General features: G+C 42.9%; 1 protein-coding gene across 1 annotated transcript; it reads left to right on the top strand.

Moving 5' to 3' along the window:
* Nucleotides 1-12,994: 12,994 nt before the first annotated feature.
* On the top strand, nucleotides 12,995-26,392 carry syt10 (synaptotagmin X; the record flags this gene model as incomplete). The annotated part of the gene is made up of 7 exons (XM_084447576.1): nucleotides 12,995-13,196; nucleotides 14,421-14,820; nucleotides 16,315-16,876; nucleotides 24,339-24,459; nucleotides 24,793-24,964; nucleotides 25,592-25,721; nucleotides 26,321-26,392. The coding sequence occupies 7 exons, from the start codon at nucleotides 12,995-12,997 to the stop codon at nucleotides 26,390-26,392; spliced, it is 1,659 nt and encodes a 552-aa protein (XP_084303702.1).
* Between the last annotated feature and the right edge of the window lie 441 nt (nucleotides 26,393-26,833).

The raw sequence follows: 26,833 nt of genomic DNA, 5'->3' as shown, positions 1-26,833 counted from the left end.
CTGCTGAAACCCCTTATGGAGAAGTGGAGGGAAGTGGTAACAGAGGTCTCGAGACCCCCACAATGCTCCTTAGTGCCTCAGGTCTCTGTCGGGGAACAATGCCTCTGCATACTGAATGATATCACGTGAAATGGTCTGTTATTACTTAATATCAGGAACTCTTATTAATCTCTCAATGCTTAGTTCCAGATTTAACTATTTTAACAAGCAAAGGTTACAGCTACAACCTGTTTCATGTTGCGAAGTTCTATGAAATTGGGAACTGCGTCAACAATCAGTCAGCTGCCAATTAAATTAATAGTTTTTTTTTCTATCATCAGAACATTTTACCAGTCTGGTGCACTACAGAGTGCAACCAGCCCCTGACATCCTAAAGGCCTGAGCATACAGGAGAAAAGGCTCCAAGAACACAAAGTGTACACATGGCTTTTGTCTGGCTTCTGGGCTGCACTATCCTTCTCTCTGTTCACTCCAAATTCATTACCTCCCGATGAGGTGGTCAGATAACTGTGAGATAGCCTCTTGATGGCCTTTCTCTCAACTGTGATTACGGAACACTGTTATCCACCATCCCCTCACTCTAGCCCCCTTGTCCTGAGCCTTTTGGCAGGGTTCACACATAAGGGAAGGTGGGGGTTGATAGCATCACTGTGTCTGACTAGCATTGCTGAGGTATCTGGCAAGGCTTTCTCTTTTGCCCATCTCTGTTGTCAGTCAGGAGTTTGTTTCTCAGAACCTCCAGATACCAGGGATCAGGGAATCAACAGATGGTGTAATAACCATTATGCTTGTGTTCCTTCTGCCAGTATATCTCCAGGCACTGGATCCAACAAGAGACAGGTAAGAAAATGCAATTACATAAGAATGGGAGCAGTCCAAACTCTGATTGCAATGGGCTGTGTCTGTCCCCTTTTAGTGAGACTGATCTCCACTGTCAAGGATTGATTGACTTGATAAACATGTGAAGTATCTAATGGTCCCATCTGATGGAGCAACTTAATACGTTTCCCAGAATATACAGATAACCATTTGCCTTTGCAGGGAAATTATGTGTTGCATTCTTGTGTCAAGCACAACAGGTGTCGCAGTCTGCGCAACAGGTGTTCCATAACATATTCTACCGTCTTACATAACAGACATTGAGGATCAGACCCCCCACTCTGCCCCGTTCTAACAGCCTCCCAAGCCTTTACTTCTATTTCTCCATAAATAACCTCAGTCCCACAAAACAATGAGGATCCCCTTCAGAAGTATTCTTTGAATAGGATATTCAGCAACCAGCTTTTCCTCACACACACTGACATCTCAGGCAGAATTCATGAATAATCTGTGTGCAGCTATATGTCCGGGAATGGTATTGGTGGGGGTCGTAAAGTATGAATTAAATATTAATTTATTCATTTATTTTTATTTCTCGGGATGGGATTAAAACTATGGTTCAGTGTTCTACTGCTGATAGTAGTCAGGGAAAAGCAGATTTATAGCTCAACACTGAACCACCCCCCTACTTTCCTGATCCCCGTAGCCTATGCATGGGATAATATGATAAAGCCATTCTGTACCTGTAGCTGCTCACGAAGCCAGACTCAAGATGCAAGATTCACTCTGCGGTTCGCGTTTATTGGAGTTTGATTATATTCCTGGTTCATACAGAGATAGTTTCGCCAGTCCAGCCGTATTGTTGAATATCTACTGTAAGTTACCATGACAACTTCTCAATCAGAGAGCAAAGCCGATGAATAGCAAGTCTCTATCCTAGAGTCATGCAGGTATGGGGGTACACACATGGACATACACATAGAGACACACACAAAGAAACACACTTGATGCAAATTTAATTCACATGACACAGGACATGTTGGTTTACACTGTAAAATTTACAGTTTACACTGATTGTAAACTTTACTGATTGTAAACTTTACAGCCATATAAACAGTGGAATCAAATTATTTATTATATTGACAAACAATAAATTAATTCCCTATAGATATAAATCACTTTAAAACAAAACAGTGTATTTTAGAGTAATACTACTGAGACATCTTAAATGCACCAAGGTTGAAGCAGTACTGGAAACTGCACAGTTAAGATGCACCATGCATTATAGCACCAGCTCTGTCAAAGCTGTAATGGCATAAATTAGAGTAACGACTTTCTCAGTCTCCTTGTCCTCAGTCACACCCACAGTGTGTGAGCGTGAGCAGTCAGGAAACAGCTATTGATTTGGGAGAGCTCAAGGAGAATACATTAAAATGGCAGACACCTCGTCTGGACAGCAGAGCGAGCAGCAGCTGCGGGAGGGGGGTGGCAGTCTGTGCCAGGCTATCAAGGGACTGGAACATGCTGTAACAGTCCAGTCCAACACAGATCTCAACCTTGTTTTATGTTAACAGTTTTAATTGATTGTTTTTCTATAGTCATCTGTTTTTCATAGACATATATGTAAAATGTATTGAATTGGTACTTGATATCCACAAATAAGACTTGCTTACAACATTTTTGAGAATATGTTGCATTTACAAAGTGGTGGAATTCATGGTTGGACTGATTATAGGACATTTATTGTAATTACGCTTAGAAATGGAGCAGACTGTCAAATGATCGTTAAGCCCAGAGCACTATGTCCAAGAGGGGTCTTTCTGGTACCATTCTCTCCGACTGCAGTTAATTATACAAAAGGTAATGTCTGGGGCAAAATGTGTTTGTCTCAGTGCACTTACAGCAGGACTTACTATTTTCTAAAGTACAATGTTTACAAGTTAATCATGAAGATTGTAATATAAAGTGTAAAACCTTTTTGTTTCCGATAAAAGGTGCAGATTTTGGACTGGTGGCAACTAATAAATATTTAATTTCATTTGGCTATCATTAATGAATCACAAAATTTCAGAGAGTTAAGTCCCTCAACTGCAATTTCTATGGGACCACTGAATTGACCACTGAATTGACGATTGAACACTGACCATGTACAGGCAGACAAAGCACTGTGCATGGAACACCGTGGCTGTCAGCGGCCCCCCTGCACATTGCCTACCCCAAAGTTCAAGTTGGCCACCCCATTGATAACCTCTGACAAATGCTGTGAATTAGCTGCAACTAATAGCTGCAACCTCCCTAAATCTCACTTAGGGCCTCATACTGCCTTGAGCCGGCCCTAGTTGGACCTTGCGATGTACGTTGCTATACAATATCCAGCTCTGAGAATGATAGAAATGGTATTTACTTTTAATCACACATGCATGCACATGCCCCTAACCACTGAGGTTCCAATCAACGGTAATGTGAATTAATTGCTGTGACTGCTCAGAGATTTCTATAATGACTTCACCTGAGGGGTCCTGAATGGCAGTCAGGCAGGGGTAATTGTTCTGAACATCCCAGTGTGGTGCTGCCAGTGTGATCAGCTTATCCACACTCAACTGTGTGTGTGTGAGTGTGTGTGTGTTTGTGTGTGTGTGTGTGTGTGTGTGTGTGTGTGTGTGTGTGTGTGTGTGTGTGTGTGTGTGTGTGTGTGTGTGCATGCATGCGTGCACGTGTGTGTGTGTGAGCAAGAGAGAGGGAGAGAGAGAGAGAGAGAGAGAGAGAAAGAGAGAGTAAATGTAATTGTTGGAGTTATTGTGGAACATTGTTCAAATATTGCTTCTGAATTATCATATACATAGCTAAAATATATTCCTCGAGGGTATGCCACAATCCATTCTTTTTTCTAAATGTATTAAGTCTTGGACACCTAACGCTTCCCACTAACTTTGAGGTGACAATATCAACTCCCTCTTTTAATGGCTCATAGAGAGTGAGTCAGTCATGGGCATACAGTATTAATTATTAAAGGTGTCCTATTATGCTAATTTTCAACAATTTAATATAAGTCTTTGGGGTCCCCAAAACATGTCGTTGAGTATTTTTGCTGAAAATACCACTCAGAATAAGGGGTCTAGCATGCCTCTATATCCCTCCGTTGACCACGAGATCAGATTGAGCGGATAGAGCAGGGTTTTTTCATATGCAAATGAGCTCAGTTAAGAGCAAGTTCGCAGGCTAGACAACGAGGGCTGTTGACGGCGCTATGCTACCTCAAATAGCTGGCTAGCCTGGACCATCCACACTCAATGCCACTGTGACAAATTTCATTGCCCTCTCCCTGACTAAACCATAGCGTTACTGCCCATGTTATTATCTCCACGGTTGCATGCTGTTACCTCTAGCTACTGTACATTCGCTAGCTAGACACCACCAGTGCTGTAACTGGGCGGCTGGCAGATGTGGGTTGTTTTGTACTACGGTGTTTTAAAAGAAAAAAGGCTTTTAAAAAAAGAAACTTTTGACATGTTGGATCGTCACCTGGATTCTGCTCCTCCTCATTCGCCTCTTTGACCGCTCGACCAATCTAACATTAATAAAGGCTTTTTGAAGAGCTGTCTGGGACCATCTTCTGTTTTATTCATTGGATACTGCCCCAAAGTGAGTCCTACAGAGCACCTTCAATCAAGTTTGAGAAGTTTACCTACAGTACCTGAGGAACGCTGTAGCCTTCTCCTTTCTTTCTTTTTTTCTCATTTCATTTCATACTTGAGACTCAAATGTACGCAAAAACAATGAAAAAGTTAGTTTTACAAAAGTGGACCCCTTTAAAATTCCAGTGGCTGCTGTAATTATTACAATTAAATGGTAAAATGGTAAATGGACTGCACTTATATAGCGCTTTTCCACCTTAGCGGCACTCAAAGCGCTTTACAATGGCCTCTCATTCACCCATTCACACACACACATTCACACACCAATGGCGGTAGCTGCCATGCAAGGTGCTAACCTGCTCATTGGGAGCAATTTGGGGTTAGGTGTCTTGCTCAAGGACACTTCGACATGTGGACAGTTGGAGCTGGGATTCGAACCACTGACCCTTCGATCACTGAACGACCCGCTCTACCAACAACAAAATTAAGACCACTATACTGTAATTGAGTTTGATTACTCAAGTTACATGAATTGGTTGATGAAGCCTTATGGAGCCACTGAGATAGCTGTTGACGGAAAAACTCTTGAATGATTAAGTTTAATTGAATATACACCTTTCATTCAAGGCATCAATCATAGAAATCAGATAGGACTGAATGCGAATGGTATTCTTGATGTCACTTGTTGTCAACAGTTTCAAAAGAATTCTGACACAGAAAAGGCTTTCCTGTAGACTAAACAGGTAAGGGGGCGAAGACCATTACTACTATGAGCTGGCTTCTTGAGAAATCCTCTTTTGCCACTATGAATGAAGTATACAGCAAATGTATACGGTCACAAAATAATCCATGCAGGAAAAAGTGTCCTCAGCTTTCAGCGACAGAACACTCCTGCTTCCTCTGAGCCAATATGAATCAGTGATGTGCAGCAGAGTGAGAAAGGAGGCTGTCTGGGTGATGTGTCTGACTATTGTGGACGTGGGAGCAGACCTGGCAGTTAACCTTTAAATGGCCTAATTAAAATCATGGCCATTATGTAATCTGTGATTAAATAAGACCTGTTTCCATGAAAAGAATGAAACACCAGGATGGATGTTTAATATTCCTCCTGAGATATAATAATGAGAACATATACGGGGAAAAATATGAAGAATTGAACCTTATGCAATTGTGATGTGTATGTGTGTGTGTGTGTGTGTGTGTGTGTGTGTGTGTGTGTGTGTGTGTGTGTGCGTGTGTGTGTGTGTGTGTGAATGTGCCTGCTTGCATGTCTTTGTGCACTGCCTTCCCTTCCTCCCTATACACATACAATGGTGGAGTTTGTTTTTGTGAGCCTAGTTGCCTGCTGTGCCTCTCTCTCTCTCTCTACCTTTCTAACCCTTGCAAATTGTATCTTGGACACTTTCAGTCAGGTTTTCGCCAGCATCATAGCCAAAAATAAATGCAGACTCGAAAAAGCTCTCTGTCCTTGTCCTCCTGGACCCGAGTGGTAGACCATAGTATCCTTATTAGAAGACTTGAGAGCTGGGTAGGCCTCTCTGGACCTGTCCTTGACTGGTTCAGGATGTATTTAACTGGCCAAGAGTTTTTTGTCGCCCTTCGTGACCACAGCTTAAAAAACACAGAGATGACATGTGGGGTCACCTGGGACACCCAGGTTCTGGATGTCACAGAACTTCCTCCAGTTAAACCAGGGCAAAACTGAAATATTGATCATTGGCAAAAAGGATGAAAGAGAGAGACTATCGGTGCGCTTAAAAACACCATCACTGAATATGAAATGCCAGGCAAGAAACTTAGGTGTCATGCTAGACTCTGCCCTTAGCTTCAAGGCCCATATAAAGAATGTAACAAGGACCTCATTTTATCACCTAAGAAACATTGCCAAGGTGAAACCTTTCCTCTCCCAGACTGATACTGAAAGACTAATGCATGCTTTTATTACTGCTGTAGCAAGTTGGACTATTGTAACACTCTCCTGTCTGGCCTACAAAAAAAGGCGATTAGCCAACTCCAACTGATTCAAAATGCTGCAGCACGTGTTCTTACAAAGACCAGAAGGAAGGCTCACATTACGCTAGTTTTAAAATCACTGCACTGGTTACCTGTTAGTCTTAGAATAGATTTTAAAATTATTTTATTAGTATATAAATCCTTACACAATCAACCACCTAAATACATATAAGATATGCTTTAAGAAATATACACCTACAGTAGTAGGACCCTCAGGTCCTCTGGCACAATGGTTCCTAGAGCCAGGACTAAGAGGCTTGGGGAGGCAGCCTTCAGTTAATATGCCCCCAGCCTTTGGAACACCATGCCAGAGGACCTGAGAATGTCTGAGACCCAGGTAACTTTTAAGTGAGATCTTAAAACATACCTTTTTAACATTGCTTTTAGCATCACTTGTCTTCATATCCTAGTCTTCTTAAAGGAGAATTCCACCCAAGGACAACATTAGGCTCAACAACTAGACACCCACAAAACAATAAAGAAAAATGTGACCTTGACCATAGTTGCTCCATGTAAACAAAGTATGTTCACGAAGTCTGTACTTACGGGGATTTGCTGCATTGAAACGCGTCGACAAATCCCCGAAAGCAAAATAACGAGGACTACAACAACCAAATGTAGCCTACCCTATACATTTTCTGAGTTCTTTGGACTTTTGCGGTGTTGCTGCAACCAATGTAAACACTCACTCCCGCCAGTGCAGGTAAATCCTTGATTCCACAAATTGCACAGTATTTTGGCATTGTCTGTGTTTTTCTTCAATAACAAATATAGCTACATACAAGGTCTGACAAATGTTCTGAGTGACAAATGTTCTCTCCAGAGATAATGATGGCTACCGCTGTTGTCCTGCTGAATTCCGACTCTGTTCGCCTCCTCCCAATAGCTCAGTTTCGTGCAATGCTTGCTGGTCAATTGAGTCTTTCAAAATAACAGTATCTGTAACCACCACATTCAGTTTATTGAACTTATTACTAAAAATAATGAAATTGTCTGGTTTGGTTTAAGTTAATTATAAACAAGACACAGTACATGTGTTTAGAGGCTGCAAAAGCATAACATTTGAAAACTTGAATTTTCCTTTAATTTGTATTCTATGGTTTTGAATGTTTATTCTATTTTACACAATTTTTTATTTTTTTATTTTTTTTAAACTGTTCTCACTGTGTATATAATTCATGTTTTTATCCATCTCTTTTTATGGAAAGCACTATTTGTTACATTGATTTGTATGAATGGTGCCATATAAATAACATTACGGTGGCATTGACATTGAATCCCTCATGGGTCTATACTTGGTCCCTTATTTTTTCCCATTTACATCAATGATGTTGCTTCTAATCTTTCCAACTGTACTGCTCATTTCTGTATGCTGATGACATGGTACTCTATACGATATACTTTATTGTCCCCTTAGGGAAATTTGTCTTGGACTCAATACTGCGCATATACAACAGCACCTACTACCAGTGAAGCCCTCCTCCTACTTCAATCAGCTTTTAATACCATTCAGCACTCGTTAGCAAACCTGAAACTGGTTCTGAATGCCAGTAAAACTAAATTCATGATCTCCTCCATCATCTACAGGACACGTAAATAGTGTGCAGGAATATAATCGATCCTTCTGCCACCATATCACTTATTTTAGAAACAAAATGAAACCGAAAATCTGATTTCTATATAGAAACAAATCATGTTTAATTTAGGAGAGCAGGAAAAGGATTATACAGACAAACATCCTGCCAATTCTTCACTATAGTGACACCCTGTACATGCGCGCCTCAGCCTCTGTCCTTAAGTCCCTTGACCCTACTGTTTCTATCATAGTGCCTTAAGATTCATCACAGGCAAAGGATTTAGAACTCATTATTGCATGTTCTACAAAAAATTGGAGTCGCCGTCCCTGGAGCTCAGGAGAATACAACACAGAGTCTTATTTACGTACTGTATAGAGCCCTCATTGACAAATCACCTCTGTACCTATCCAGCCTCCTCTTATTTCATGTTTTGAACTATCCAACTAGCTGTACCACTAGCATTTAATGTCTCTACAGCTAGAACGAATTCGGGAAACAATGCTCTTTGTGGGCCCTAAACTCTGGAACTCTGTTCAGAAACAAAACAAGATGGGCCCTTATTCCCCCTGCAAACACTTGAAGAATTATTAACTAATACCTATGGGACAGTAGTTTGTAAATGCCACTTATGCTAGTCATTTCCTTACTGTACTTTAACAATTATTCTACTTTGTACCCTTGTACTTTGTCACTACTTTGTATTTTTTTTGTATTCTGCTACTTATTACTGTATTCATTGATTGTAAGTTTTTACATTGTCATTCTTGTCTGCACGCTATCACTGTTCTTGTATTTTTCTGTACCCTGCAATTAAATTACTGTATATGGTGTTTGTAAGCAGGGCACATCGGTAAAAGAGACCTGGTCTCAGTACTGTATGTTCTTCCTTGTTTAAATAAAGGCTTCCATCTCTTTCCTTTTCTCTCTCTTGTTAATTATTTATCCAGTGGTGCAAAATTCCTTTTATAATCCAAATGAATAACTGAAAAAGGCTATGTTTGTCACAACATGTAAACAAACAGAGAAACCCAAGTCACAGTGAAAAGTGTTTAGTTCCTCTGAATATGTATTATTCTCTGGGTGTGTAAACTTAATCCCAAACACACAGTGCAGTTTGCTTTGGAACTCACCGAGCTACCTACGGTACAAATCCTAGCAATATTTGCTTTGATTGTTTTGAACAAGAAGAATCTTGAATAGAAAATAAAGGATGTATGGAGAGCATCTCAAGACAAGAGTACTCTGGGACACTCCAGCACAAGGCTTGCATGTCCACCTCAGGCAAGGCCTTTTAACAGTGTAGTGCTCAGGGAGCTGAAGCACAATTATACTGTTTAGCAAACAAATTGATCCAACCCCTCTCCTGAACCTAACAACATGCCTCCGAGAGCAGCAGCCAGGGGGCATAAACAGCACAAATTGAAAACAGCTAAAAATGAGCACATTCATTATTATACCACCACAGGCAAAGGCTACTCCAGCGCAGCTTGGGCCTCCACAGTCCTTATGCCGTAAACATAAAATTCTGTGTGCCACTGGAGAGTTGTACATGGTGTTCTGAACATGGGGTTCTTCCAGTCATCATCATAATTGACAGCTGGCTTGGTATTGCATTTTTATTTATTTTTTTACTTGAGCTCTCCTCAAAATGGTGCTTGGCTGCAGATTTCTGATGCTCTTATTGTCTCCAAACAAATCAATTATGTCTGTAATCTCATCACTCTGGCGGCTGTGTTCGGTTTTAGTGCACATTGCGGTGTGCAACAGGCCTCTGTGTTTCTGCTCATGAATGATAATGATTGAATTATTCCTCAGTCTCGCTTAATGTCAATGGATGAAACTCCACGGGCACCAATGTGAGACACACAATGGCTGGCTGTCAGCTATTGCTGCCTGTTCTTCAGCTCATCACAATTTGTTTTTCCACAAGACTTTTTCCTTTACCAAACCGGGGATATGCAACTAGTTCCACACCTATCTTCTCCACCAAGGCTGTAGTTATCCTGCACAGAAGCAGCTGCCACTTCCATTTTACATCTGCTTCTCAAATGCAGTATAGGCTTTAAGGCTTTAGCTGACTTCTCAACTCTCATATTATTGATTTCTGACACTTGTTGGCTGTCATGCCTGTTGGCACTTTCCACTGCTTTTTTAACTTCAGTTGGTCAAGCATTTCTCCCTCTTTCCATCAGCACCTTTTCACCTGCTGTTGGTGTGGCAGGTCTATCCCCAAACCTCGTAAGGGATGGTAAACGGTAGCGCTTTTATCCATAGTGCTTTACAATTAGGGCCTCTCATTCACCCACTCACACACCAATGGCAACAGCTGCCATGCAAGGTGCTAGCCTGCTCATTGGGAGCAATTTGGTTTTCAGTGTCTTGCCCAAGGACACTTCGTCATGTCATCAGGAGGAGCCGGGATTTGAACCACCGACCCTATGATCATTCGACAACTCGCTCTACCGCCTGAGCTACAGCTGCCCCTGGTAGGTGTATTGTATATTTCATCCACTGGATGTATGAGTTCACTTCGCCTCAGAAATAGTCTGGCAATTTTACAAATGCCCTTTTCCCAACTTTATATGGTTCTATTTGATGACTGTGTCATATGCTAGTAAAACTACAAGCTAAACCACATGAAAATACAGGTGTAAATGCGCTCAAAACGTTTTGAGGACGGATTGCGATCCGATCGGCCAAACCACCTCCGGAGGTGGTCAGGGACGCATTTCGACCACATTTAATAGAAGTGTAAATGGAAATGCGTTTTTAATCCACATATCAACAACGTGGGCGGAAATACGTAGCCGTTGGAACGCGCCGGTTACAGACCAGCAAGGAGCAGGCTTCGATGGCAGCTAGCAAGAAAGCATTAAAATGGATCCTGGTCAAGGTTGGAGTCCAGACGAGACAAAAGTGTCTACTCTCAATTTAGTCAGAAGAAAATATTCAAGCACAAACAGGATGTGACGTTCGATTGTCAGCTGGACAGAGTCGATCGGATCTCAAACGGATCGGGTTGAAGGTAATCGAAATGCATATTAATGCCAGGTGTAAATGTAATCAGGCTAAATCATTATCTAGATACAATCTCGATAGGAGACACATTTTAATGCAAGGTGTAAACAGGGTCTTAGAGCAGCAGCATCCCAACAAACTAGAACTTTCTGTGCAAATTAATGTGATGGCTAATGGCTGCGATAGCTAATGGCTAAGTACCGCAGGAAGGAAAGAGTTACATTTGCATTACATTGGTCATTTAGCAGACACTTTAATCTTGTGTTTTGTGTCGCACTCTGGCAGTTTTGTGTGGCTGCACTCCAGCAGTCTTTCGCAGCTGTGCCCCAGCGTCCCCCCATGGCTGTGCTCCGGCTGTCCTCAGCGGCTGCGCTCCCGTGGACCCCCATATCTGCGCTTCTGGGGTCCCCTGACCTTGTGGCTGTCCCTGTCCCCTTACCTGCTCCGCCACTGCCTCTTGGGCCATCCTGGATCCGGCCCTTGAGGAGGGGGTACTGTCATGTTCCGTCCTGTTCCTCTGTGATTGTTCCCCATTCCCCTTGTCGGTTCAGTTAACCCTTCACTCCCTGCCCTTGTGTCTGTGTGATTGCCTGCACCTGTCGTTCGTCTTGATTAGTCTCACCTGCACCTCCTTCCCTAAGGAGTTAGGGCCCTCTTGCTTTATATACCAGCCCTGATTCTTTGTTCCCTGGTTGAGTCATTGCTTTTGTTTATGTCCTGTTGTGTGTACCTCAGTTTTTCATGTTCCTTTTGGATTGGATTTGATTAAAGAACCTGAACCTGCTCTGCTTGCCTCCATTGTCCTACATTTGAGTTAAACTCCTGCCACGCCGTAAAAGGCCTTAACAGATGGCATGAACACTCAAATAAACCCCAGTCTGTCCTCATTTTATTTGTTTTGGGTGCAAATACTCTGGAGTGTTTAAGTGCATGAGTTTGGTAGTGGATGCGGAATAGAGCTAACCATGTTTAATTTATTCTGAGGACCATTATGCAAAATCAAAAAACATCTCCCACATCAGCCTGTACCATTGCATTGGACTAGCATTAGCAAGACATGACTTCCCAAATGAGGGGCAGCATGGAAGCAGCTGAAATTATCTCAATCAACAACATAATGGCTCAAAGTTGTAAATGAGGCCCTATATCCAGTACGGGCCTTTCTGTGCGGAGTTTGCATGTTCTCCCTGTGTTCCCCATAAAGAACCCAATATGAAAAACATGCAGAATAACAGACCGCTAACCCTGTCCGCCCGTTCCTGGTGAAGACCCCCTGCGCGTCCCCTGCACGCTGCCTACTCCCCCCAGCTGCCCTTGAGAGAAGAACGACGGGATGGGTGAAGAGCAGAGAAAAAAAATCATCAGTGGACACTTTTGTCACTGTGTGTGTGTGTGTGTGTGTGTGTGTGTGTGTGTGTGTGTGTGTGTGTGTGTGTGTGCGAATACCTCACTGTATGTTTTGTTTTTGGATTTGATTTTTTGTTTGTTCCCTATAGTGCACGTGCTATAGTTAGGCTATAGAGTGTCATTTAAAAAATGACACTGTTGAAATTAGGGCTTAATTTGTACAATAATCATATATAGATACAATGCAACAGTGAATAATAGTGTTATGTGAGGTTACAAATGACGATGTTACTTCTGTGTATATTTAAGCTCAATCAACCAAATAGATAAAGCATTCAAATTGCCTAATGAGTTAGGGAGTCAATAATTACATTCCTCAGTCCATTGCTTAAATCTATCCGTCTTGATGCTGAGCTAAGCTTCATTCCTATTGGACAGTGGTGGGCTGGACAACAAGCGCTAAGGATCTTTTGTTCGAGCGCAAGAAGCGCGCGGGCGGTCACACCAGCAGTCTGGATATGGATGCGGACGCGACGCGCACTCTGCAATCTGCCGCTGAGAGGCTGCACTCAGCAGGGTGACCAAATGAATCACCGCGCTCCCGGCTCGTCCAACGTGCAATGGCTTAACAGGAGAGACATGAGTGCCCGGACAGATGACAGCGTCAGCCTGTGCCAAAGGGCCCTCCAAATTGTGACGGAACTCTGTCTCGCTGGGCACGTAGATCGGGAGAAATGCTCGGGTATATTTCCACTGGAGAGCAGCTTACCAGGTAAAGGAAGCGCAGGTAAATAGGACCAAATCAACATTTCCTATCCCTCTATCCCAAGCTTGCCTCCCCCTTTGCCATACTGCTGTTTGTTTGGTTTTAGATGGATGCGCAGGTGGTTATGCGGCGAAACTGTTGCACGACTTGATAACTTCAGCTGACTCCAGCTCCAGTAACTTTTTTTCTTCGCTATCGCCTAATCGAGCCGTTAGGCAATTAGGCTAATAGGGAAGGTTTCGGGAAATATTATGGATAAGGAGTAGCCTACTCTTCCGCAATGGTTTGGACGTTTCTTGTTAAAGAAACGAGTCCATGTATGATTCTAAACCGGGGATGCATACATTCCCTCATTCATGTGGTGTGACTTCTTTTCGGCTCTGCCCGCGAGTCACTTTCAGAGGCTCAACAGGTGCAACAGAGTTGTGAATCGCGAGGCAGATTTGATTCATGCTCTGTGCGCTGTGTTTTTGCATCACTTAATAATGGATTATGTTTTTTATTCATAGTGATCAATGAGATTGACGATTGATACAGATACAGTAGATAGACAACATTTTCTCAATGATCATCATTGCTCTCATTCCCTCAAACTGGTCTGCGCCAACGGACCATCTGCAATTAGTCATAGGCTATTGCATTGTCAGCCAGATCTAAACATAGACAACCGCCTGTTTATGTTTCTGTTTAGGTTAGCTAGGCAATGTAGCAAAAATCACTCATTCTAACATGTTCGAATGTATGTGGATGACACTTGTAAATCTGACCATAGTAGGCTACATGCTGTGCCAAACATGTAACTTTAGGACATAAGAACATACAGTGCAAAACAATGTATGACGCACATAGGCTATAGCCTACTCCTAGGCCTATGATATTTCTATTTAAAAATCTTACTAAAGTAAGAGAACATATTGTTTTTTTTGTATATTATGCAGAAGAATAGAAACCCCATTATAGAACTGTGAGGAAAGGCTTGGTCATGGCTCTTGGCAATTGATTTTTTCCTTTTTAATCCTATTCTGATGAAGATCCTTGTGGTCAATGAGGCTGTATGACTTTCTAACATCCTCTTGCCTACCAGAAGTGCATTTTGCAACCTCTCCTTTCTTACAGCTTGCTTTCTCTCTCCTTTTTTTCTCTTTCTTGCATGTTTGTCTGTCTCTCTGTCCATCGCTTGCTTGTCTCTCTCTCTCTCTCTCCACCTCTCCCTCTTTCTCCCTGTCTCTCCATGGTTGCTCGTAGACATCTCTGTCAGTCTCCTTGCTGTGGTCGTGGGTTTCTGTGGCCTCGCCCTGTTGGTAGTCTCTCTCTTTGTCTTTTGGAAGCTGTGCTGGCCCATCTGGAGGAGCAAGGCACTCTCGTCTCACCCCGACAACAATGGCCTCCGGGGCGTGCTCCCAGAGGCTCCGCCTCCGGGCCCTCTGCCCGTTATCGAGTCCAAGGTGGCGACGGAGGAGGAGAAGAAGAAGGTCCCGGAGGTGAAGGTGAATGGGCGGAGCTCGGTCAAGCTCCTGGAGGCGGCCATGAAGATCAGCCAGACGTCCCCTGACATCCCCGCTGAGGTACAGACGGCCCTGAGAGAGAGGCTCAGCCAGCAGGCCAAGATCCAGAGGCAGACCACTGAGCCCACCTCCTCCTCCAGGTACAGCACCCCCTCCAGGGATGTGTCCCCATCTCTAGTGCCCTCATTCCTGTCTCTGGGGTTTCGTTATGTAAAAATACAGTACTAAGCTCTGTGAAATCATGCTTAAAGCAAGTTACACAATCCAAGAAGCATCATCGTGACGCATGCCCTTCATCGTCCATTCTGTTGCACTATAGAACCCTCTGACAAGTGGAAGACGTGATGTGACATTTACGATATCATTTTTTTTTTTAAGCATGAACAGAACATGACAACTGTCAGTGTGACTGTTCATGACCGATTGCGACTAGTGACCTTAAAACGGCGTGACACATGGCATCATGGGAGAGCGGAGTGCCGCACGCTTTGCTCTCTAGATGACCAGGAGGAACACCTCCCTGCCAAGCTCGTAAGCCGGCGACCATTACCCCCCTCCTCATTTCAGTTCCCAGCCCTGTAATCACCCAAGGCCACGTCCTGCGCTGGGCGTGCGCTTCAGTCACGCTGCCATGGCAACACCGGTAAACGACCCCAGTAATTAAACAATCAGCTACTCTTTCTCTTTGTTTTCGGCAACTGCGCTTGGACGGGCGCATGTGTAATTAGCGGTTTCGCAGGGTGGGAACTGACACGCTGCAAGCTGCAAGTCCTACTGGGACCCACTAAGCAGCTGTACTCCATCTCTCAGAGGAAGCCATTATTGACAGTTTCTCTAGATTGTCATTAGGAATGGTGATACAACTTATTGAGTCCAGGCTCCTCATGAGTTACACACGCAGCAGACAGGGCAAATTGCCGACTGTCACTCCTTCCCTTCTCTCCATTGATCCTCATCTTGTCTTTCTTTTCTATCCTGGTTTTTCTTTTCTTCCATTGCCCCTCTGTTGTTGTTGTTGTTGTTGTTGTCGATGTTACTACTGTATATTCATTCATCTTAAATTCCAGCAGTGTATGTTTTTCTAATGCTTCTCTTATTCATGGTCTTTCATAGACATTCAGTATACACAATGCCTGTAATGTTTCATAGAGGAAAAGAGACACACCGAGGAAACAGCTCTGTTTTCATCTGTAAATATTTTGTCTGGCTAATCCAAGAGGTTTGAGTGTAACATGTCTATTTGGTGTAGCACCTGAGTGCCCTATGTGCACCGTGGCTTCATATTGCTGTGATCTTCTTAGTGCCAGAGGAGGGGGGAGTGCTAGTTGCTAGGTGACAACGTGGACAAGTAAAGGAGAGAAATGGTGTGCTCAAATGATGGCACTCATTATCGGCGCATTGAACTGGGCTCAAGGGGTCCTAGATTACCAAGAAATGTCTGAATGAATGTAAAATGCAATCGTTCAGTTGAACCTCCAGGATGTCCAGAGTTCAAACTGAAGCCAAGTACATCTTCAGGTATCTTTGCTCAAAACCACAAGCAAACGAATCTTGTCTTGGATAAGAGGAGCCTAGTAAACTAGTAGCATAATTAACAGTTAAGGAAGAAGTTAACAATGTTCCTTTTTTGACAGGCACAATTCATTCCGCCGCCACCTGCCTCGACAGATGAACGTCACCAGTGTTGACTTTAGTATGGACACACTGCCAATCCGCCAGTCTTCTACCGTAAGCATCGGCCGAATCAAGCCTGAGCTCTACAAACAGAAGTCAGTAGATTCAGAGGATGGGGCCAAAGAGCCCGTGGAGACATGTGGCAAGCTGAGCTTCTCGCTACGCTACGACTACGAGGACCAGGCTTTGGTGGTGAGGATCCTCAAGGCCCTGGACCTGCCGGCCAAGGACTTCACAGGAACCTCCGACCCTTACGTCAAGATCTACCTGCTGCCAGAGAGGAAGAAGAAATTTCAGACGCGCGTCCACCGCAAGACACTCAACCCCACGTTCGACGAAGCCTTCTGCTTCCCCGCGGAGTACGACCAGCTGTGCAACCACAAGCTGCACTTCAGCGTCTACGACTTTGACCGCTTTACCAGCCACGACATGATTGGCGAGGTGGTGGTGGACAACCTCTTCGAGCTCTCTGACCTTTCCAGAGAAGCTGTGGTATGGAAGGACATTCATGCCGCCACCATGGTGAGTGGGACCTCACCTTAAACAACATTTGATCTCTAATATTTTTCCCATCTCTTGTCTTATCATGTGAGACATTATGAGGACATTGTTCAATCAGGGGATGGGGAGAAAATAGTGCATTATCCAGAAATGGTCAGGGAGAAGTATAGGTTATTTTGAGTATTCTCTGAAGCAGTCATGTAGTGAACAGGATCTTATTTACAAAACTCTGAAACATGTTATTTTATGTGAATGACTGATTTGTTGTGTGCAGACGCCTACAATCATCACTGTATTACATTACTTGGAGGTTGAATGTGATCATCATTCCATTGCCAGGAGAAGTTTACTTTCATAGCCAAGCACCCACACAACCCTCCTGAAACAGAAGTGCATACTGTTGCCTTCAATAAAGACAGAGAGAGTAATTCAGAATAGTCCATCAGCCCAACTCTCATTCTCTATGTCCTGATAAATCAAAACAGTGAAAAAGTCCAAAACAAAAACATGCTTTTGCAAGGAGAGAAGGAAATAGGGGACGCCTGTCATCGTCTATATTCCCTATACACCACACATGTCGTTCTACTCAACCCACACACTTCTTAGGCCTCAATAGATTTATCACAGTTTGTTGGCCAGCCACTGGTGTGTTTATCTCTATATGTATATGGCAGAAGATTCCCTGTCATAAGGGCATAGTCCACAGTCCACATCAGGAAAATATAGCAATGTTTTCACAATTAAACTTTTACACAAGCCATCCAGTCACAAGAACTGAGCCCCGTCATAAAATGGACAGCTTTTGCACAAGTCATCCTAGCCCCTTTTGGTCCTGTTAGGTACAGCCAACATAACATTCTCCGTATCTACAGTCCCTTTTCCAACCATAGGAAAAAAACCTTAAGTAAATCTATCGGCTTGGTTGGCAATGCTTGTCTTAATAGGTGTCGCAGAGAAATGTCAAAGGTACTCACAGTTGCACAAGGGTTTTGGGAAACATGGGCGGTGGGTTTTGAAAGCTCTGCGATGTTAATCGATTTTTCTTAAAAACTGCTCACGGTAAATAATAGCTTAGCTCCATCTCCCTATTTACAGAGAGAGCCATATAGGTCCGAACAACCAAATGGGTTCAACGATAGTTTGACCTAAAAAATGAGGGTATAAAAACTCAAATGAGCCCCCGACAGACTGTTTTCATATTTGATTTGATTTGGGTGCACTGTGGAGGGTTTAAGTGAGTTTTCTTTGAATGCTAGCCGATTCGGTTCCATTGCGCTAGCATTGGCATGTTGTGAACGCCCAAACGAGGGACAGCATGGAATCAGCTGGAAACATTCTCCATCAATCAACAACTTTATGGCTAAGTCATAAATTATGTCCAAAATTCCGAACTACCCCTTTAAGGTAGCTAGCTAAGCACTAGATAATGTTACAGAAGAGGAATACAGACGCAGCCAGTGATCTCTGAAAATATTGGAGCAAATTTAATATAATTGGATAAGTTGACCACATATTGGTAATCTACAGTATATGGTTACTTTCTCGCCTGAAAAAATATAACTTAATTAAGTGACGTTATTAACAGTAGCGCCAAAATTACTACTGTCTGCCTCACAGTCCATCCATACATACATACAATATGTACATGCATGCACACAACCACAACACTCAGGAACAGTCAGGCACTGTTATAGAGTCTGACACAGGTGGCCGGCACAAAGGAGCGCCTGAACTGTTCTGTGTTGCACCTAGGTGGGATGAGCCTGTGGCTGAAGGTGCTCCCCATCTGCCACAGCTCGTCATGAAGGGGATGAGAAGGGTTGTCCAGGATGGACTTCAGTTTGTCCCTCATCCTCCTCTCCCCACAGCCTCCAGGCTGTCCAGTTGTTGCCCCATGACAGAGCTGGCCTTCCTCATCAGCTTGTTCACTTTGTTTGTCTCCTCAGACCTAGTGTTGCCTCCTCAGCAGGCCACAGCATAAGCTAACAAAGCTAACCAGCAGTCTGTGAGGGCTCAGGGCTGGCATATGTAGCCTCGCCTGGGGTAGAGCCCGGTTTCTATTTACTCCATTTCCAGTCTACAGCCCCTTTCCGGCCTCTAGAGCTCACCTACTAATATCTGGTTTCCTTATTTATGCCGCAGCGTTATCGTTTGTTTGCCAAAAGACAGATTTTTATTAGGTAGAAGGAACTTGAGGGATCCACAAGATAACACCTTTGAAGCCTTTGCCTCCGGTCTTTGTGATAGGCGGTAATACCATTACATTAACCTCACCATTATATTATGTAAATAAGTAGTAGCTTTAGCAGTTTTTTTGAGGCTGCAAATGGATTTAGATATCTATTTTTCATTTTGAGATTAGATAGCTACTATTGTAGCATCGTAGGCAGCGGTTGTCACAGCCCAACATCCGCTTAGAAAAAAAACAAACATAGACTGGGGAAACAACTGCGAAGTGAACAGGCCCCAGGCTAGGCATACTGTATGTGACTATTGCATCGTAACCCGCAATGCATACTGGAAACTGGAGTCTTAATGTCAGAATAGTATGCTTGATATACATTACAAACTAATGTGGTAGTGAGTAAATAGCTATTGACCTGGGAGCAGCTATTGGAGGAAAAAAGCTATTCACTTGGGAAAAAATATCTTTACTGAGTTTATTTCTTCAAAAAACTATAACGCGACTTTGAGTACTATGAAAAGCGCTATGCAAGTTTGATGTATTATTATTATTATTATTATTATTATTATTAAGGAAGGGGGTGTTTCAAGAATTATTGTTTGAGTAAATGAGTTATATGTAGTGCATGTAAGAAAAATGTAAGAGTACATAGCAATAACCTTTATAAAGAATGTGTTATGAGTTATACAGTGCATATGGAAAGTACTCACACCCCTTCACTTTTTCCACATTTTGTTATGTTACAGCCTATTTATCCTATCCTTCTCTGCCGATCCTCTCAAGTTCTGTCAGGTTGTTGTGGGGCAGCTGTAGTTCAGGAGGTAGAGCGGGTCGTCCATTGTTCGAATCCTGGCTCCTCCTTTTCGAAATGTCCTTGGCCAAGACACTGAACCCCAAATTGCTCCCAATGAGCAGGCTAGTACCTTGCATGGCAGCTTCTGCCATTGGTGTGTGAATGTGTGTGTAAATGGGTGATTGAGAGGGCTTCATTGTAAAGTGCTTTGGATAAAAGTGCTATATAAGTGCAGTCCATTTACCACTGACCAGGTTAGATGGGGAGCGTCGCTGCACAGCTATTTTCACATCTTTCCAGAGATGTTCAATCAGGTTCAAGTCTGGGCTCTGTCTGGGCCACTCAAGGACATTCACAGACTTGTCCTGAAGCCACTCCTTTGTTGTCTTGGCTTTGTGCTTAGGGTCATTGGCTGCTGGAAGGCAAACCTTCACCCCAGTCTGAGGCCCTGAGCGCTCTGGAGCAGGTTTTCATCAAGAATCTCTCTGTATTTTACTCCGTTCATCTTTCCCTCTATCCTGACTTGTCTCCTAGTTCCTGCCATTGAAAAACATCCCCACAGCATGATGCTGCCACCACCATGCTTCCCCGTAGGGATGGTATTAGCCAGGTGATGTGTGGTGCCTGGTTTCCTACAGACGTGACGCTTTCCTACAGACTTGACCAAAGAAGCCTTCACTGTCTCATTGTAACCATTTAGCATCGCACTCTGTGCGCAACGAAGTGGTGGGGTACCTCAAACTTTTGGGGCACTCGACGAAGTGGTGACATACAAGGCCAAAGAGTTCAATCTTGGGATCTGCAGACCAGAGAATCTTGTTTCTCATGGTATGAGAGTCCTTTAGGTGCCTTTTGACAAACTCCAAGCAGGCTGTCATGTGCCTTTTACTGAGGAGAAGCTTCCATCTGGCCACTACCCTGTTCCCCACAGAGGAACGCTGGAGCTCTGTCAGAGTGACCATCCGGTTCTTGGTCACCTCCCTGGATTCTCCCCTGATTACTCAGTTTGGCCAGGCGGCCAGCTCTAGGAAGAGTGCTGGTGGTTCCAAACGTCTTCGATTTATGAATGATGGAGACCACTGTGCTCTTCGGGATCTTCAATACTGCAGACCTTTTTTTGTACCCTTCCCCAGATCTGTGCCTCAGTACAATTGTCTACAGACAATTCCTTTGACTTCATGGCTTGGTTTCTGCTCTGACATACACTGTCAACTGATATAAACAGGTGTGTACCTTTTCAAATCATGTCCACTCAATTGAATTTACCACAGGTGGACTCCAATCAAGTTCTCAAGCATGATCATCAGTGGAAACATAGTGTCATAGCAAATGGAGTGAATACTTACAGGTACATGTGATTTTTATTTTTTATTTTTTATTTATTTTAATACATTTGCAGACATGTCTAAACATATTTTTTCACTTTTTCATTACAGGGTATTGTGTGTAGATTTTTGAGGGAAATTTAAATTTAATCAATTTTGGAACATGGCTGTAACAACAAAATGTGGAAAAAAGTGAAGAGATATGGATACTCCTGATGCATGTACAGGCACACACACAACATGCATAGACCCCGGTGGGCACTGCACTATAGTGAACATAAATGCAGATTGTGAGTTTGAGAAAAGGTTCTGATCTACAACGACCAATGTGTGTGTGTAAATTCTGTTGGATTATAGTAGATTTGTTGCACCTGAGTCTTAGCCCAACAGAAACAGGGAATGTGCTTGATTTGAACTCAATGACACACCATGATGGTTAAGGACAAGAACTCTTTACACAATAAATATCATAAAGAAATATGCTTGTTGGGCTTGCTCGTTTTATGTTAACTCCCAGTTTGAAATTGTAATTTTGCTTATCACTTATTATGAGCAGGGTATTGGCTTGGGGACAGGTCAAGGTGTTAGTAAGACTGGGCTTTTGGCCAGCACAGTGGCTCAGTGCTGTTGCCTCACAGCAAGGTCATGGGTTCGAATCCCGGTCATCTCAGGTCCTTTGTGGAGTTTGCATGTTCTCCCTGTGTTTGTGCTCCGGTTTCCTCTCACGATCAAAGACAGGTACTGTATGTTAGGGTTAATACTCCTGTCAGTGCCCCTGACCAAGGACATGTCAAAGATCTGGAGCTGGTCCCTGGGCACTGTATCGCAGTAGCCCACTGCTCCTTGTGTTAGGGTGGGTCAAATGCAAAGGATCAAGGGAAGGGGATTAATAAAACTTTTTATTTTTAGCAGCTGGACAGAGATTGCCATGGGCACTAATGTGATACGCCTATCCCAAAACCATAGTGCTTTTGATATGAAGTTCCTATGTTGATTTGCTAAATGTGTGGTCTGTCTAGGGGCTATACATGTGTTCTGTAACTTTGACAGTTTGCAGTTCAATGAAAGAGCTCAGCTTGAAATGAAAGAGCACAGTTACTTCCAAGATTGTCTCTTAAGTGTGGACAGAATGCTTTGTTTACTTCCATTGATGTTGACAGCAACACATGCATATTTTGTGCAATGTTGTGTTGATGGGTTGTCCCTGTAATGTTCACTCAGTTATTAGGTCTCATCACATTTTGTTAGGCCTTTTCATATCTCGCTCGGTATCTACAAACCTTTGACAGTGGTGTAATACGGTCTCTTATTAATTACATTGCTTGAACAAATCTTCCAACAATTGGATGTATAATGGTTAATAACAACAGCTGCCTTCCATCAATTTCATTGTGACAGTTTTTAATTCAACAAATTACCTTTTTAATTCACACTAATGACTTTCAAAGTGTCATCTTCACACCAAAACATTTTTAGGGATGATGCTTTTGGTGGCTTTGTCACAGTATTGGGACTTTACTTTGAATTACAGCAATAAATCAACAACAAAAAAAGCTTGTGAAGTGTGCAATGCTCTTATGCTGTGTAAGCCCTCTTGTAACGTCATTTCACTTTCTGAGATCAAGTCAGCTGGAAAACAGTGAATACCCTGTCTTAACCCCCTGTAGTTTATATATATTATAACAAGCTATTTTCAGTTTTGTGTTGACAACATAATTGCCAAATCAGAGTAAATTGCCAAAACATTACATAAACATTCGCCACCTGGACTCATTACACTGCTGAAAGGTTGTTACCAGCATTCCTTACAGTGCTATATTTCACAAACTACTTTTTCTGGGTGAAATTGTCAGATTCCTCACATAACTGTTGACACAGGTAGAGAAGAGCAGGGATACAGGATACATTGCCTGAAAAGCCAAAGTTACGTTTCTATGACGACTACAGACAGTTGATGAGGACAGGTCGATGACCTCTGGCCTGATAGCTGTTTGATTCCATGAGTTTATCCTGCCAGTGACAGTACTAGGGGACAAGAGGGGTGACGCTGTGAAAGAGGAATTTATGCCCTGGTATTAAGTGCAGAAGTGGATGGGAGGGGAGGGGTATTTAGCAGAATTCTGAATTTTAACACAATCATTTTATGACTGACTTTTGGATTGAAACCAGGTTGAGTCCTAGTTTACATGGAGGATGGGGGAGGGCGGTGCATATCAAAATAGTAGATTTTGATTTAGCTCTGATTAAGCACAGAAACTCTACTGCAAACATGATCATACTTTTACATATCATAATTGTGTTATAGATTGTATAGCATTCTCTGAAAGAACATGTCATATTTACAACTTTAATAAAGTGATTGTGTCAGCGCACTGAACAGCATAATATATACCTATATTCACTGTATGGCCGATAGAAGCTTATCTCTAAAGTGTCATTACAGGATTTGGCGTTTGTGATGGCATTAGGACTCGGTGTTTGTGAAGGCATTACAACAAGAACATGAGTGCATAATCTTTTTTAATGTCACATATCTTGTTTGTCCTTATTTCCATACTTGGATCGAGAGCAAACATTACTTGTATGTCTGAACATTAGAGAGCCTACCAGCCATAAGCAGTTCACATTGATGCTGTGCATCTTTCTTGATTTGTGGCTGTTATTTCACTGGACATGTTAATCTCCAGGTTTAGGCATGACACACTATACAGTTTAAAGTAAACAGCTATACTGTATCATCTCTTTGTTTTTAGACATCTTTGGATGCTGAATATTTACTGAAGCAATTTTGTTAAATTACAATCCTGGCAGCGATCCTATCCCAGTTATTTTGCAGTCGTCTCTCTCTATGCAGCACTTCACACCACCTCATTATGTACTGTAGCTACCGTAATAGTCTGAATGGTGCTTTTAATACACTTTAGCACACTCTAATGGTGCCTGCATACTGCCTCAACCAAGGCCAACCAACTCCCAACACCCAACATTCCAAAGTTGGCTGCTGTTCTTAGAATATTGGAAGAGTAAAAATTCAGCTTTAAAATCCACCCAACTATCGGCAACAGTCACCAACAAACACTGGCACACCAATCCAACGTTGGTGTTGGGTTTTGGCGTTGGCAGGGGCAGTGTGCAGGCACCCTAACACGTGAGTGTGTTCTCTCTTATGTGCATCTCCAGGAGAGTGTAGACCTGGGGGAGATCATGTACTCGCTCTGCTACCTTCCCACCGCGGGCAGGATGACCCTGACGGTCATCAAATGTAGGAACCTCAAAGCTATGGACATCACTGGCTCCTCAGGTAACACTGTCACAGCTCCGGATGGAACACACTGTACCCAATAACACTGCTAGCATCTCAGTTAGTGGTACATCACTGTGAAACATGAAGGCGCTCAGAAATGCCATGATTGAGTTATTGCTGTAGAAGACACAGTAAGAAGAGACATGTAATAGGAAGTGATTAAATGGCTTTGTGGGTACATGCTGTGCCCTTGACAAGAATGAGCAGGGGATAGAGGAGTCTGTGATCAGTCCTCACAAAGTCTGACGAAGGGACAATGTAAGATTTGATTTGATTTGATCGTGACGCCGGTATGACCTGAATATACGTATATTTCCGCCGTTTCCCTAGACCCCTACGTGAAGGTTTCTCTGATCTGTGACGGACGGAGGCTGAAGAAAAGGAAAACCACCACGAAGAAGAGCACGCTCAACCCGGTGTACAACGAAGCCATCATCTTCGACATCCCTCCTGAGAACGTGGAGCAGGTCAGCTTGTCCATAATGGTGATGGACTACGACCGGTGAGTTGAACACTCCTGAAGGCAGTACTGCACACTCAATGCACCATGGGGAGATTATTTATAATGAACATAATGGTGCTCAACATACTACAGGCTAAGTGAGATCATACCGTTTACAATATGTGTGATCATAGCTGTACTCGCCAAGGTCAGTTTACAAATGTGGTCTGTAGAAATCAAGTTGAACTGGAGTGAACTTCATGAACAAACTCTTAAAGGAAAGTCTGGCACATAAATCAGTCTAATAATGACCACTTAGTGGATTTCACACAGAAATTGCATACTGTACAGTAATTGACTGCAATTAGAGGTTCAGCGTGATTTCATCAGATTCAAAAAAGGCGTTCAGGGTCCATAAGCTTTGCTGTGTGCTCAGAGCAAGACAAAGCTACTTTTTAATATTTGTTGTTTTTATATCCATTTTCATATTTATTTTTTTGATTGTGTACATTTACTGATATGTATCATACTGTATGCATGCAAGTGTATGAGTGTGTTTTGCATGTGAGTGTTTTAGTGTGTCGTCTGTTAACAGTATTTCTGTTATGAGTCAGCCTTATGAGTCAGTAACAGGTTTTGCGTGCGTGCGTGCGTGTGTGCGTGCATGTGTGTGTGTTATATCTACAGGGTAGGGCACAACGAAGTGATCGGTGTGTGTCGGACAGGGCCTGACGCTGAGGGTCTGGGACGCGACCACTGGAACGAGATGTTAGCTTACCCTCGCAAGCCCATCACACACTGGCATGCTCTGGGAGAGGTAGAGGCCTGTTCTTTTTTTCTCAAAGTAAGAGGAGGTACAACCCAATTGCAAGGCTTTCCAGAGCTCCCGGGTGCTCAGCTACATCACATTGGTTTCTGAACATGAGGAGAAAACATGTCGTGTAGCCAACCATAGAGCTCTGGAAAATACCCTTGTCAATGGATCCACATATATAGTGGTGTAGCATGACAAAGATGCAAGGATTTTGTCTGATTCTCACAACATTTATGATAGACTGAGGTTTATTCCAAACAATTAATTGGCAAAGTGCCAGTATCCACCAAGTTAGTTTGATTGGGAAACTGGATAATTTTTCAGCATGGTTGCAATGGCTGGCCATCCTGTCTCCTTGCTCAGTAGTAAGGGGTGAGAATCCCAAACCAAATTTGATGACAGTTTTGAGAGCACAATCTATGGGCTTAGTATAACAAGACGATATCCTTGATAAATGCATGAAAATATGAAGATCACTCATCACTCAATTTTCATTCAACACATCAGGGGTGTTTGTGCATGCAATTCATCGAATAAATTTTGAAGATGGTGTACTTAAGTCTGTCAAATAGTAATTTTTATAGGTTGTGTATTTTCTCCAGTGGCCAGGAAGAGCAACCAGCTTTGAGAGCCAAGGCTCCTGTCCCTCTCCCAAACCGCCACTGACACCATGAAGGACACGGGTGGAACAAAGAACTCCATTGCCAGCCCCAAAAGCGAAACATGAAGATTTGGTTAGGTTAATATTATTTGCACAGATGTAATACAGTTATGTGATTTAAAATAGCAGGAAAAGTTTGCACTCCTTGATTCTGGCTGATTGGAGAGTAAAGCAGGTGCGTAAGCAAAGTGGTGCAAAATTAGCCCGCACACTGTTAAAAATGAGGATGCATCCCAGATACAAAAATAGGGATTTTAATGCATGGTGTAAAAGTGTAAAAGTGGCAAAGTGAAAAGAAAGAATGTTTCGGTCATTCAGACCATTCAGGCTTTTTTTTTTTACATATTCACTTTTCCACTTTTTCACCATGCATTAAAAACCCTATTTTTGTATCTCTGATGCCTCTTCATTTTTAACAGTGTGGGAGCCGTTCTTCATTTAGATTTTGAACAAT

This window comes from Borostomias antarcticus (assembly GCF_949987555.1).
Source record: "Borostomias antarcticus genome assembly, chromosome: 13".
Taxonomy (NCBI): domain Eukaryota; kingdom Metazoa; phylum Chordata; class Actinopteri; order Stomiiformes; family Stomiidae; genus Borostomias; species Borostomias antarcticus.
Note: the sequence above shows the minus strand (reverse complement) of the source record. Positions and strands in the feature narration are given on the sequence as shown.